This window comes from Cygnus atratus, chromosome 2 (genome assembly GCF_013377495.2).
Source record: "Cygnus atratus isolate AKBS03 ecotype Queensland, Australia chromosome 2, CAtr_DNAZoo_HiC_assembly, whole genome shotgun sequence".
NCBI lineage: Eukaryota > Metazoa > Chordata > Aves > Anseriformes > Anatidae > Cygnus > Cygnus atratus.
This window is the reverse complement of record NC_066363.1, coordinates 66,078,827-66,093,300: the sequence shown is the minus strand read 5'-3', so window position 1 is coordinate 66,093,300 and position 14,474 is coordinate 66,078,827. Positions and strand designations below refer to the sequence as shown.

The following is a 14,474-nucleotide window of genomic DNA, read 5'->3' as shown; positions in this document are numbered from 1 at the left end:
CTGAGTGTACTGTTGGCATGAAATGCATATTCAGAAAGAACACTTTTTTTTTTCTTCTTTTCTTAAAATTTATTTTAACAGTAGGATTTTATTAGGTATGAAAGCACAGGTAAAACATTTGTTGCAATCTATAACCCCCAAATCACGTCCGTATAGATATAATTCAATATACAGTAACAAAAGTATTCCTCTTTGCTAAGTCAGCTACCACTCATTAAAGAAATCTCTCTTTCCTTAAAACAGGAGTTTAGGTCTATGAACATTTGCACTGCAGGTGTATATACACACTAAAGTGTTGATGGCAAAACTGTGTAACAATTTCCCTATCCATAAATTCTTCTCCATCTCTGTTCTGGGCAGAGGGTGTTGCTTTTGCTTCTACTTATCCTCTTTCTCTCTCTTGATTCAATTCAGTGTTCAGCCTTGACATATGGTACTGCTTTTGTTTTTAAAATATTCACAATTTTAGAATATTTAATCTTTAACCAGAGGCATGTCAGTAGTTCAGTGCTGTCATAGGTCTTTTCCCATGGGTGATGGCAATCTCTCAGGGATGGGTAGCCCTGCAGAAGGCTATTTACATAAATTTACATAAATTTCTTCTTTACAGGAGGCATTCTCACTTCATAGGAAGACAGTTCCATCCTGGTCACTGGTGTTTAGGGTAATGTTGCTGTTCATAGCGCTTTCTGCATAGCTAGCTGAAGAGCTGACCTGGTAGCGACTGCAGGGCCCACAGAAGCACAGGCATGGGCAGTACTTTAAGCAAACACTGTAAAGGTATTTCCTGAATTTTTCCCCAGCAAAGGCATAGATAAGAGGATTGAGGCAGCAATGACTGAAAGCAATGGTTTCAGTCAGGTGCATTGCGTAGTCCAGTGATTTAATTTGTTTGCAGTTTACAAATAACTCGTAGTGCTTTAAAGTCTCAAGAAAAATCAGCACATTGTAGGGAGACCAAAAGAGAAAAAACACAACCACCACAACCAAGGTCAGTTTTATGGCTCGTGTTTTTTTCTGATTTTTGCAGGACAGCAGGGTTTTGATGATCCCACAGTAACAATAGCATATGATACAAACTGGGATGAGAAAGCCTATGGTGTTCAGTTCCACATTGCAGAACACTGGCCAGATGTTCTCCAGCTCCTGGGGGAACACAGGAATGCAGTCATTTTCTAACAGCTGGGAAAACACAAAATGTGGCACTGAAACTAAAACTGCTGTTGCCCATACTCCGCAGGTTATCAGAAAACCCTGCTTCATGGTTCTGGATTTCAGAGAGTACGTTGCCCGGACAATAGCCAAGTATCTGTCAATACTGATCACCGTGATAAAAAACATTCCCCCAAAGAAACCGATATAATACAGCGAAGAAACAGCTGTGCATGGGATAGTCCCAAGAGTCCATCCCCGCACTGTATTGGAAGCCCAGAAGGGGAGGGAGATCACAAAGAGAAGGTCCGAGACAGCCAAGTTCAGAAGATAAATGTCAGTGATGCTTTTTTTACTTCCTGCTTTCAAAATGGCAAAAACCACCATGAGATTCCCCGTGAGGCCAAGAGCAAACATGACAATGTAAAATATTGGCAGAAATATTTTCCCAAATTCTTGGATGTCAGTTTTATCGCAGGTAAAAGCATATTCGTCATAAGTGTATTCGGTTGTCACTTCTGGGAATGCTTCTGCCATGATGAATTTTCTGGCTAGAGATGACATGAATGACAAGAGAAAAGAGAAAATTGTTAGAGAGAGATCCAGCATCTGCTATGATGCAATACTGTGAAACCTCACCAACACACTCGCTTTGGGATTATGTCACAATTTGGGCTAGTGAGAGTTGTATGACTGTGGAGGTGATGGTAGATTACTAAGATAAGTCTAGACTCTTCTGCTGTATGTACTTCACTGAAAATTAGCTCTTTAGTATAAGAAGAAATAAGTGAGAATGTTAAAGGCTGCTGGGTAAGACCGTTCTCAGCAGATGAGCAGCAGAGTAGCAGCGAAGTGAGATCCGAACAGCTAAGCTCTGCAAGTAGTGCATCGCAGTGTGAGAAGCGTGGGCACTCTCCAGTTGGCTGGGCAGTGTTCAGCAGGAAGCGATAGTCTAAATGTAGCTGCTAATCAGCATGCGATGCCTGTCAGCATCAACAAGAGCTGAGCATAACCCCAGATGTTAACCCCAGGGTGGAAGTGTGGTAAGACGCCCAGCTTGGCCATGCCTGAGCAGATGCATGCTGATGTGGCAGAAGCAAAGATTGCACTGGGACATCTGTTGGGAGCAAGCATATCTTTGATGAGTTTTTAAGAAAATCCTCTTATATCAAATGAAGAGAAACTGTATTGACGCTTTTCCTCAAGTGCCAAAGCATAATGTGAGTGCTTCTGCCTTGAGTGCGGGGTAGTCAGATTGGAGCCAGGGCTCATTAGCTCAAGGTTAGACTGCACGCAGACAGTGTATGCAGTGAGGGTGCATGATCTCTGGGTTCGCTTGTTTGCAGATCCAAAAACTTGGGGCACCCACCATTCCTCTGCGCTCCCTTGGGATGTGGCATTAAGTCTCTGTAAAGACTTTTGTTAGCAGGGAATCAAAATTGCTAGAGGAGTGCATATGTTATTGCATTAGGTCTGCTCCCTGGCTTGGGTAAAGAACTTGTAAGTATCAGTTATCTGTGCTCTCTGTAGGAAATGAAGGGAAATTGAATGTGATTTGCTGTGCAGAAGTCCAGGGCCATGACTGCATGGCCAAACCACTTGGTAAAGCTGAAACTGAAAGAAAAGATCAGTGTTAACAAAGCTGCAGCTAGTAACTACCCCTTGGTCACAGTGTTGCGAACCTCTTACAGGAACCCTCATTGACTACAAAGGTGGGATTCAGTTTAGTGACCCTAAGCTGTATCTAATAGGGATACTTTACATCTCCTGCTACTGGGAGATATAGTCAGTACAGCCAGTGAAGAGCAGTGCATCTGATTCAATGAAGGTTGGACAAAGTCTCCTTTAAGACAAGACAGACAGACTGCTTTCTGGACTCTCGTGATTGTGTTGATGAAACCCCCTTTGACTGCAAGGAGAGCAGAGGCACAGTGGTAGACACCAATGATCTTTAACTGTTGACCCTTGGAGCAAAGTGTGTGGAATCCCAGCTTACACATCCGTGTTTCACTGAGCACAATAACTTCCACAGCCTCTGCTTAAATAAGCCTTGCAGTGCTAAGCATGAAGTAAAAATGTCCTGAGGTATGTTAGAGCCCTTGCCCAAGAAGTTTCATATGATGTAGTGGTAACTACAACAAACTCCCCTGTGGATGGCTCTTCTGACTCTACTGACATTTTCTCCTAACGCTTCACTGCTAGAGTGCTGTTTGTAGTGTGGGCTGTGAAGTTCTGACCTGTCATTTTGTAGTCATTTCTCAAAGGATTTTTTTTTTGTGCCAGTACAACACACACTCTCTGTTATAAGATATCTTGTTCTGAAAGTTCAAAGCATAGCTGTTCTCCCCAAAATTTAAATGAGAAGTGCCCATAGTCATTAGAAAATAATCTTTGTGGTTTTGCACAGGAAAAATGGGCTAGAAGAAGGGCTGTCTCAGTGTTGGCAGTTTCGGGGCATGGGCATGGTGCGGGGGGGGGGGGGGGGGGGGGCTGTATGCATCCGGTAGGCACACCCACAGGCTGGGCAGCTCTCGCTGCCTCTTCAACTGGGAGCTGAGCCTGTCTGCAAGGCCATCCAGCTCCTTGCTTGTAGCCCAGTTTAGTTCGTCAGCTCCTGGAGATGTGCACAATTATAGGGAAATGAAGAGGAAAGGCCTAGCTAGGTGCTGGAGCAAAAGCTGATAGGAATAGTAAAGCAAGATTTTAATTTTCTACTGGTGAGACAACTAATCAGTGTTGCCTACAGAGATGGGTGAGAGGTTGCCCATCTCTTCTTGTGTCTGCCCAGACATTGCTTTATCTACCATGTAGAGGGATACAGAAATGAGCAGCAGACGTAGTATAAAATCCAAACAGCCCAACATTTTCTGCCTTCTCATCCTGACATTTTTGTTCACCTCTTCATAGACTAAATGCCTGCAGCAGGTCCCTTTAAAATGAAAAGAAGTGTCAGTGGTGCACTAAAGGCTCTCATGCTGAATATGAGTCACTAAGCCAGCCCACTTTGCTCCCTGCCACTGAGATTTTACTGCACCCATCTGCAAAGTGCCAGAGTGTCCTTCCTGCCCTGTGGGCTGATGTGCTCCACAGCTGGTTCTTCACTGATGTATTGGGGAGCAGTAGCAAGTGGCTACCAGAACTGTCAGGGGACGGAGCACCTGGCATACTAGAGGAAGTTGAGTGGTGGGTTTGATCAGCCTTAACAAGAGAGGGCTAGAGGACCCAAGGTCCCAATCTTCTCACTAGGTATTCCTGTCTGCAGCTACCTAGTGAGAAGGTGTAAAGGTAAAGCAGGCAATTTTTCTCAGAGGAATAAAAGGCGATGGCCATGTTACTTACTAGCTGGAAAATATTTTCACCGTGAGGGTGGTCAAACACGAGAACAGGGCTTCAGGGAGGTTGTGGCATTTCCATTCCTGGAAATGTCTGAAACTTGGCTGGCCCTGCTCTGGGCAGGGCTTTGGCCCAGAGACCTCCAGAATTCCCTTCCTGATTTGATTCTGCTACAAATCAGGACAGAGGCCACAATGGTACTGCAGAGTGCCCCAGCATCTCTGCTGTGTGAGCTCCTGTTTCAGACAGAAATTCAGAAATTTCAGAAATTAATCATTTGGAGAGAGGGAGCTTCCACTGTTTCACTGTCTCTTCTCTGAGGGCCTCTAGTTATGCTCATCATTCCCATGCTTGCTCCCTGATTTCATGTCCAGAAAGGTAGCTTGTTCCTCTGGAGGGTTTCTGTATGAGTTCGAACATACTAATAAGTTGTGTTGCTATCACAAACCAAATATATAAAAGGTATCACACTTGTAAGGAAATGCATCTTCTGCCACTGGACAGCCCTCAGGGCTGGCAGCCTTCTGCACAGGCTGCTTCCACTGGCATTGCCTGGAGAAAAAAATGAGCCTAGAATGGGCCAATTCTTCATGGGAGAGCACTCACACAGAGGTGCAGGATGAAATCCTGGCCTTACTGAAGTAAGGAGGAACTTCACTTGGGCTGGGGTTTTTCATGAAGTACTTTTCAGTGAGCTCACTGGTGGAGATAATTTATTTCTACAATAGCAAGTTATTTCCTCTACCTCAATTTCCTCTATGGGTGGTTGCAAAACCCATGGAACCTCTGCTGATGGAAAGGGTAAGATCCCGTGTAGCACATACAGCAGCAGGAGGGGACATTGGCAGCGTCCAAATCTGCTGTCACAGTCTGTGTCTTGTTCACTCTCTATCTGATGGATTTGGTATCCATCCAACTGCACATTCATATCCTCCCACTGCCACTCATTCTGCATACGCAATATGGTCAGTTCTTTTTGAAAATTTAGCACCTCTGATACCACTTTCCTCAGTTTAAGCTGATATTACCCAACAGGTGGGCTGCAACCAACCAAAGGTCTCACAAAAACAAACAAACAAACAAACAAACAACATGTCAGATAGGCATCTTGCAATAAAACTTTATTGCACTCTGGAGTGAGGATCCGAACTCTGCCCACCTTCATCCTTCCTGGCCAGGTGTCCTCTGTCAGCCTTGCAGAACCCACCCCATGCATGTGATATCTCACTGTCAGACTAAACCTAATTTCCTCTCTTGTGTTTATGACAAATGTTTAAATAAGAGAAAAAGTTAACTGAAGACTGCAGAGGATACCAAGTAAGGATGGAGTGGCTGCAATGTTTCTCAGCCAGGCATTTTCCTTTGCTGAATACAGGAAATAGTAGATTCACTTCTGCTTCTCATGGAGCTGTACAACCACTTTTCTCTCTCTCCCCATTTCCCCAGCAGCTTTGCACCCTACTCCCAACAAAGACTTCTGCTTTTAGTAATGCTTATAGCTGCCTAAAAGACAATAGTAGGCAGGATGAAAACCCTGTTTCTCAACACTGCTATTCCCAGACAATTTGTGTTGTGTGCGCTATACGTAACACATAGGGAAGTGAAATTGTGAGAGAGTTGCAAGCTCCCCTAAACAACAGAAGTTGCATTTCAGCCTTCAAACATCCCTGACATCAAGCTGTGTGACACAAGAGCAAAATCCTATCTGCACATCTGATCTTACTCATTATCAGCCTAATGCCATGTTACAAGCTTTTCTGCCAAGAAACCAGGTCTGCAAGCACTTTGGCTTTCCATGATGCCTCTGCTGCCAGTGAATAAAAAGCAGCCAACAAATAAAACAAACCAGATTTCTGCCAGAGGGTCACGCTTCAGATTTGCACAATATGCTGATAAAGTGTTCAAATCTCAAGAAGAGTTTCACACCTTAGTCAGCGCTTCTGGGTGAGGTTGAATTAACTCGCTTTTCTCATGCAAACAGGGCATGTTTTCAGCCCAGCAGGCCTGAGCTGCATACTGGCGATTCAGCCTGATGCGGGCCCAGGGAAACTGGCAGGCTTTGTGGGGACCCCTGCGAAACCCCATGGGTGCATTTGCCTTTGTCACCTTTAGATCTGAGCTGCCACCACCCTGCCCAAGTATAAGCACTGTTGCCTGTGTGCAGTCGTGGCTACAGCCATCAACCTCCCACCTGCCAGTGATTCTCGGCAAGACCACAGGGATGTCCTTGGCTACCTCCAAATGAAATGTCATAGCTATTGGTGGCACTTCTAGCATACACACACATGAAATTTAAGGGAACTAACGAGGTCTAGGTAGAAACAAGCAGGAGGGAAGTGGGCTAAAAGTCTTACTGGCAGTCCTGGTGAAACTCTTAACCAACCCAGTGCCATGCATCCACCATGCACTCACCAGGCTGCTGCAGACACCTCTAACTGTGGTTTAGATGACACCCAGAACAAAGCGCAGATGTGTGGGAAATGTGCTAACCAGAGCCGGGGCCTGGTTTCTAGTCTTACACCCAACTGGTTGGTGTAGCTTCAGAGCTGGGCAGCTCTGTCCTTTGGGGATGGTCTCTGAAACTTCTTGGTGTCATTTTAGCTAGCTAGGGCCCAAATTAGGCCCAATCCAGCAGATGCAGTTCCTGTAAATTGAGCCTTTCATCCAGTCCTGAAATAGGGACACTTTCTACAAGTGATGGAAAGAGCTGTCACAATGCCAATACTCAAAAGCAGGAAGCAAGATAGAACAGGTAGTGCAAGCTAATGCTTATCTTGGGCAAAATAAAATTTGAAGAGTAAAAGGAGTAAAGGGTGAGAGTGTAGCTAATGCTGTTGTGTGGCTTTACAAAAAAAAAAAAAAAAAGCTTTGGTTTGATGACAAGGTTGGTAAAAGTTATGCTGGAGATTTGCAGCTTTGGCTGGCATTGCCTGCTGATGTGAATGACACTGTCTCCAGCCCAAAGCAACATAAACCCCATAAAGCATTACAATGGAATTTGGCCTGATTAGCTGTGAGATCTCAAAAAACCGTTGTCAGTGAGGGAAGCCCTACTGAACTGGATATATTGTTTGTAAAATCTCTGTGGGAACCATGAGTACAGACTCAAAAATGCTTCAGTGGTCTGAAAGCAAACTGGGAATCAGAGCTAGCAGGGTGAAGTGATTAAAATGCTAGAGAATTGCACAGTGATTCAGCCAGCTCTGAGTAATCTGGGGTTTCTCAGATGATTCACCTTGGCTTTTATTATAGCCAAAAGTTACATGCAGGTGGGCTGAACACCACAGACCATGTCTGGAGCATGGGGGGTGCATCCGCCAGGAAACCCTGAAGCAAACATGGGCAGACACTGAAATTGAGTGCCCAGCTAGATGTTTCAGTACAAAAAGCTGATGCAATCTTTGGGTGTTCACAGCTGTACTACATGGGAAGGAGCAAAGGAGGGAAGATTTTACCATTGTAGAGCTCACTACTAGGGCTGTAGGCATACTTCAGGTGTCCGAACTTATAAGAGGTGAAGAAAGTACAGAAAAGGTATAGCCACCCAGGTGATGAATGGGCTGAGGAAAGTCCTCTCAGTGAAAAATTCACTGCTGTCTGCTGAACTTCTGGAAAGAAAGTGTATTGAAGTGAAAATGGTATCACTTTTGCTCTTGTTAACAGTCTTGCTAATCTAGTGGGATTTGGCATACAATAAACTAACACAGGGCAGTTCACACCAGAAACACACAAGCTAGAAATCAGATATACATATTTAACAGTGAAAGGTACGTGACTGGAACTTCAAGCGGGAAAAGGGGACTGTTGTACATCTGAGGGCCTCCACATCCAGAGGAGCCATCAGTCTGGGAAGCAGGCTTTAGCCAGACACAGTGGAGGAGCACAGCACAGGGGGCCTGGATAAAGTCCTACAGCCTCTGATGGGCAGGGAAGCAGAGCAAACAAGCCATTGGGACACTCTCAGATGCATCCTTCCTCCCTGCTCCCACAGGCCTTCTCTGATGACTTTAAGGTGAGGAAATTCCTTTCTTTGATATTTCTTCATTTTTTTTCAGTGATTTATTCTCAGGTCAGCTGGGCCATTTTTGTGGCCAGGCAGAGTTCTGCAAGCTTGTTAATTGCTTATCAGTTTGGGTGCTTTATGGAGATTCCCCCAAGATTTGAGGCTAAGATTTTTAAAAACAAGTAGCGACCTAGGCCACTTCATTATTAGATTTTCCAACTCAAGGGGAAGAATGCTGAGTGTTTTCCAAAAATCAGGGCATTTTAAGTAAAAAATAAAGGCCTTAGAAATGGAAGCTGATCAAACCACTTCTGATGAAGATAAATGTAAGCCCGAATATTGCAGAAGTTTGTAGTCCCTTAACACAGACATTTAGGTCAAAGAGAAAAAAAAAAAAAAAAAAAAAAAAAAAAAAAAAAAGCTCCTTCCCTGGATCAGTTCTACAGTTTTTACACCACCATCACAAATTAATTAGAAGCACTAGCTTCTAAAATTTTAAATTAGAACCAGTAGCTGCAGATGAGAAGCATGTAAATCTATAAATTTAAACCAATAATTCTTGGTAAAAAAAAAAAAGTTTGAAAAGGTCAGGTTTGGACTGGACAGGAGGGGATAGTATAGAGTCCAGGATCTCTGCCACCTTCACCTAAGGCTTTGTAGCACTGGAAAGTGCTTTCTCAAATATGCTCTGAGAGTGGTGCTAACCTGGAGATAACTTTAGGGCAGCAAGAATCCAGGGCACAACCCAGCTTAGTCCATTGCATCAGAATGAGATATATTCTGATTAAAAAAAAAAAAAGCAAAAAAAAAAAAAAAGCAAAGAACAGAAACGTGGAGCTATTACTATCTGCCAGTGGTGAAGACTTTACCACCTGTGCTTCAGAGCAACCACAGAGGTATTATTTTGAACAAGAGTTGGAGATGCTTATACTGTGGTCCCACCCAGCTGGCCAGCCCAGGGGCCTCATTTGGGGTGTTTGTGTTAACTTCACAACAAACTGGACTGAGCCCTGGTGCCAACGAGGCATCCTGCCCCCAGCCACATCCCCTTGTTAGCTTGTTTTTCTGTTCCATCAGGAAGACTTGCTGCAAGCTGCCCAGGAGGGACAAAAACACTGAGGCTGTGTGTGGTTTGCTGGGGCCATGGCAGCTTGCCCCTGTGGTTATTGCTGTATTTATAATAAAAGCTGTAAGTCTTGTAATGCTTTAAGCTCCTTCTCAACACCAGGGAGGACAAAGCGCCCCTGAGGCTGTGGCCATGAAGATAGGGTTCCATGGGTCCCACCTGCTCCCTGACATCTTTCTCTTCAAATTTGCTCAAAGCCATTCAGAGGGTCTTTTGGTCCTGCTATATCCTTAGGTTGCTCTACAAAAACTCAGGTGATTTTCTTGAGCATATTTGTTATTGCTGTTATTCTTTAGATAGCAACATAAACGAACATGGCCTTAATGGAGCAGGATATAGGCTCAGCTTTCAGGACATGACCTGTAAATGCTCTCGAGCAAGTGAAGTTGCAGATAAGCATATCAAGGCATTCTCCTGGTACGCTATCACTGATTCAAATAATTCTTCTCAATGGGAGCTAAGCACTGGGGTGCTTTTGAAAACACCACAAGGCATCAGTCTGAACCTCTAGTAGGACAAGTACCTTTAGAAGTCTGGCCCTACAGAGCTCACAGTTCTAAATATCAGTTTCAGAAATGACTTAAGCACTTTTTAAGCACTTAGGAGAATATGGCCTGACAGTATGATCCTGTGTAGACCATGCGTCCTAAAACTGAGGTTCAAAAATCACCAAAAAATGGTTCTGAATTTTTCACCCATGCCTCTCAGGGTCGCAATTTTGTGGTCTTGATGCTAGGACCAGATCCATGGATATGGGCATTAGGGTTCTATGCTGCACTTCTGCAACCTGAGATAGCTTCCAGGCAGTGTCCAGCCACCAGGGACCTGCCACAGGATGGGAAAGTATGAGAAATGTGTAAGACTCATACTGAATGCACCCAGCTAGCCGTGGTGGCTGGAAGAACCACACTTACATCCCTTCAAAAGCCATGCAGCACTGTGATGGAGGCTGCTAGTGGCTACCCAAGGTGCCCCCAAAGGGCAGTGGCAGAGCTGAAGAGGGAAGAGGTTCCTCCAAGAGCTGCCCACTGCAGAGGCAGTCTGGGGTGGTCATCTGGCTGGATGGCTGGATGGTGGTGGCCAGGATCACCTTTTTCTTGGAAAATTTGCTTCACAAACATTTCCTCTAGCCTGGTAGTTTCCCTATTTGGCTTTTCCATTTAGACAGTTGCTCGTAATGTTATTTCTCTATTTTTTATACGCATACTTGAGCGTTTTGCCTGTGTTTTCCCTTACCTGCTCTCCCTCAGTATTTCTTTTCCCCGGGCCTTCCCTTCATAAGTGGCATTCAAATTTCCTTTGTGTTTTCTGTTGAAGGAACATCAAAAATAGACAATTGTTAATAGCAGTGTGCCCTGTTTATGCTTGTTTGTAGTTACCACTGGTTCCATCCTCCTGCCGCCTTTATTGCTGCACCTATTTACTTCCTGCCCCTCGCTTTTTGTTATTAATAATATCACATTGCCATGGCATCCTTGAGAAACCTGAGAATGCTCTCCAGAAATGGGAGATCTGTTAAATCATCTTCTCCAGTCCTCCTTTTAGAGGGCAGTGCACATTATCCCTTGACTGTGTCCAGATGAAATTATCCCTGGCAAGATTGCATTATCCTCTGGCCAACCTCCCAGTTTACCGTTTGTTCTCCTATTCACTTTGTCCAAGTTTAGCCTTTTCCTCCTCCTTTTGGACTTTTTTTTCACTGCCCAAACTTTTGTAATCTGTTTCAGGTGCTCTCTTTTTTTATCCTGTTGCCCAGTTCACTGCCTCCGGCTGCATTGCCTCCACACAGAGCTTGCCCCAGCAGACCAGATTTTGGGAGCTGCTGTTTCTGCATCTATATTTATATCACACAAGTACTTAATAGGCTGCTGCAACTTTATTACCAAAATGTCTCACCAAAATGATCAGACACTTTTGTGCAACATCCTTCCCATGGAAAGAGGCTGAATCACAGAGAAATTAAGTAATGTGGTCATAAAGAAAGTTGGTTTCTCAAGTTTTAGGATTTCTGTCATATCATTACCTTGCCAGTCTGTCTACATTAGACACTTACTATTGTCTCTACCAAAATACTGTATTGGGCTGTCTTTGATCATCATTGATGTTTGTGGTGGTGGTTCGCTGACCAAAACCAAAAGCAAGCAGTGCTGGCAAGTGCAGTGTTTGTGAAATCCCTGCAGACATCCAAAAAATGAAGTAGAAGGGCTCTATCCTCTTGGTCCATCCTTTTGTGCTGATGCTACACACTATTCACCTGTCAGGGTTTTGCTTTAACTTTGAGGAATTCTAGTAGGGGTGAATATTCCTCTCACCACAAGATGCCACAAAAAAACCAGCTACCAAGTAAAATGTCTCTGCCCTGGTCTGCTTTGACTAATAAAACTGTTCCCCTTTCTACTTGCACAGTTCGCAAACACTTCCACCACTTCATCTATACCCAAAGTAAGTATCACTTAGATTCCCGGAGTTAAGCAGTGAAGAGCTTCCCAAAGTTCATGACACAACACTTCTTATCATCCTGCTGTGGCAAAGTATAGGTGAAATATACTTGTCTCTTACCTTAATTCGTAGTTGCGTTGAAAACCAATGTTTTCTTCAGGCTGAGCCTGATGGTTTTCAAATGTATATTTCCTCTTCTCTAGTGCTTCTGCCTGCCCTATGAAACCTGAACTATGAAGCAGAGCAGCTTCCTGGGCTGAGCTTCAGGGTTGAGCTGAGAGTATTAATGTACCCACTGTGGTCCTGGTGTCATGTTGTGAAATAGTGAAGCAGGATACGGCCAGTCAGGGGGGCAGAAGTGCGTACAGAAGGATTGCAGAGGAGAGAAGTAATCCCTTGGGATCTTCTCATCTTCACCCCAACCAGGTGCACGGTGCTGGGGGCATTTCATCCAAATTCTGGCCTTTGTTGTGAGGGTGCGGGTCACCCAGGACTGCACCAGGGGATGGAAGGGACCAAGCCTCAGGCCTGGGGATGGTCTCAGATGCAAGGGGCTGGGGGGAGCTTGGGTGGTGACTGGGAGCATGGGCAGCGTGGTGGTACCTTTGCTCCACAGGGTTCTTCTGCACACTGGCCCCTGGTAACCACTGTAGCCCCAAAATTACCATTGCGAGTCACTGGTCATAAGGTTTGTACTGAGTTTGTACCAAGGCTTGTCAGGCCTACTTGGCCTGAACTTTCAGCTGACCTACTGGCAGCTTTCTTTTACTTGGTTTAGCAGTTGCAGCACTTCCTCTAATTGACTAGGTGTCTATGGCTAATTTCTTTTACTTTTGTTTATCTGTGTGATACAACTACACTTTACACAGATAGTAATGAGCAGTTATTCTATGCAGAAAGAGGCGGTTTAGAGCTGTCACAGTGGTGTAGTGTAGAGAAATACAGGTCTGGTATGACAAGCAGGGGCCACGAGCTTTGGGGACACAAGGGTGCAGGCATGGGAGGCCTTGAGACTGGCATTACACTTACAATAAATTCTTGACTTTACCTATACATGCTGCTTCTTTGCCCACTAATAAGGTTTTGAGCATAACATCTCCCTGCAGACCACTGGACAGAAGGAGTATGATAGCTTAAAGCTTTAGCAAGTTCATTAATCAAGGAACATTTCTGTCCCCAGACCTGGGCACACACGATGCTCAGGGTGTGCCTGCGGTCGTGGTTTAGCACACAGTGAGGTGCACCCCAGCTGGGATGAGTGGCACATTTCCAGGCACTGTGACAGGAAGCTGTGTGTTGTATTATCGTGGGGATGCAAGGCACCGCCTCCACCTGGAGGGGTGTACTACTGCCAAGGTCCTCCAACACACGCAGGAGGACACTCCTACAAACACCTCCAGGTACTGTCCCTGCCTCAGGTGCCATGGGAGTTTGAAATGCTGGGCCAGTGACATGACTCAGTTTTGACACCTTTCTGCACCCTGTAGCACTGCTGGAGCCTGCATCTCTGACACACGGGAGGAGACACACAGGATGCTCAGCACGTTGGCTGGGGCCATGCAAACTTGGTCCCAGGCACCCTCCGTACTGCCGGAGCTGGATGGGGTTTTGAGCTGGAGAGCATCTTCCAGGTGGTCTGAGCTGTTTGCTCACTGACTGATGCAGCAGGCTACCAGGCAAACACTCTCGTATAAATTTAATCCTCTTATTTCTGCCAACTGCATGAGTTTTTGTTGTTGTTGTTGTTCTTGTTTGTCCTTTTTCTTTCTTGACTGCCAAAATTACAAATTTTCAACTTTCAAAAAGATAATTTCTGGTATACAGCATTAAGGAAATGTTCTCATTGTGAGAACTGCCAGATTCAGAAAGGCAAATTATAGCTTCCTCAATGTCAGTGATGATTTGAAGTTCCCCCTGCAGCACTACTCCATCCATGTACCCTGCAGAAAGTGCACTGGGGTTGAGAGGAAACCAAAATCTAAAGCTGTCTCCAACATCCAAGCACAAACACAGGCTGGGCAGAGAATGGATTGAGAGCAGCCCTGAGAAGAAGGACCTGGGGGTGTTGGTTGATGAGAAACTTGACCTGAGCTGGCCATGTGCGCTTGCAGCCCAGAAAGCCAACTGTATCCTGGGCTGCATCAAAAGAAGTGTGGCCAGCAGGGTGAGGGAGGTGATTCTCCCCCTCTGCTCTGTCCTCATGAGACCCCACCTAGAGCTCTGCATTCAGCTCTGGGGCCTCCAACACAAGAAGAACATGTAAGTATTAGAACAAGTCCAGTGGAGGGCCATGAGGATGATCAAGGGACTGAGTACCTCTCCTCTGAAAACAAGCTGAGGAATTGGGGATTGTTCTGCCTGGAGAAGAGAAGGCTCTGAGGAGACCTTATAGTGGCCTTCCAGTACCTAAAGGGGGCCTGC

At 45.1% G+C, this 14,474-nt stretch overlaps 2 protein-coding genes across 2 annotated transcripts in view; one reads left to right on the top strand and one right to left on the bottom strand.

The window, feature by feature from the left end:
• The window catches only part of GLB1 (galactosidase beta 1), a 96,340-nt gene that overhangs the window by 77,889 nt on the left and 3,977 nt on the right, over positions 1 to 14,474 (top strand). The window lies entirely within an intron of this gene.
• On the bottom strand, positions 625 to 1,689 carry CX3CR1 (C-X3-C motif chemokine receptor 1). The gene has a single exon (XM_035568876.1). The coding sequence runs from the start codon at positions 1,687 to 1,689 to the stop codon at positions 625 to 627; it is 1,065 nt and encodes a 354-aa protein (XP_035424769.1).

Coding starts and splice junctions, on each gene's coding strand:
- CX3CR1 (XM_035568876.1), bottom strand. CDS start 1,689: ATGGCAGAAGCATTCCCAGAAGTGACAACCGAATACACTTATGACGAA.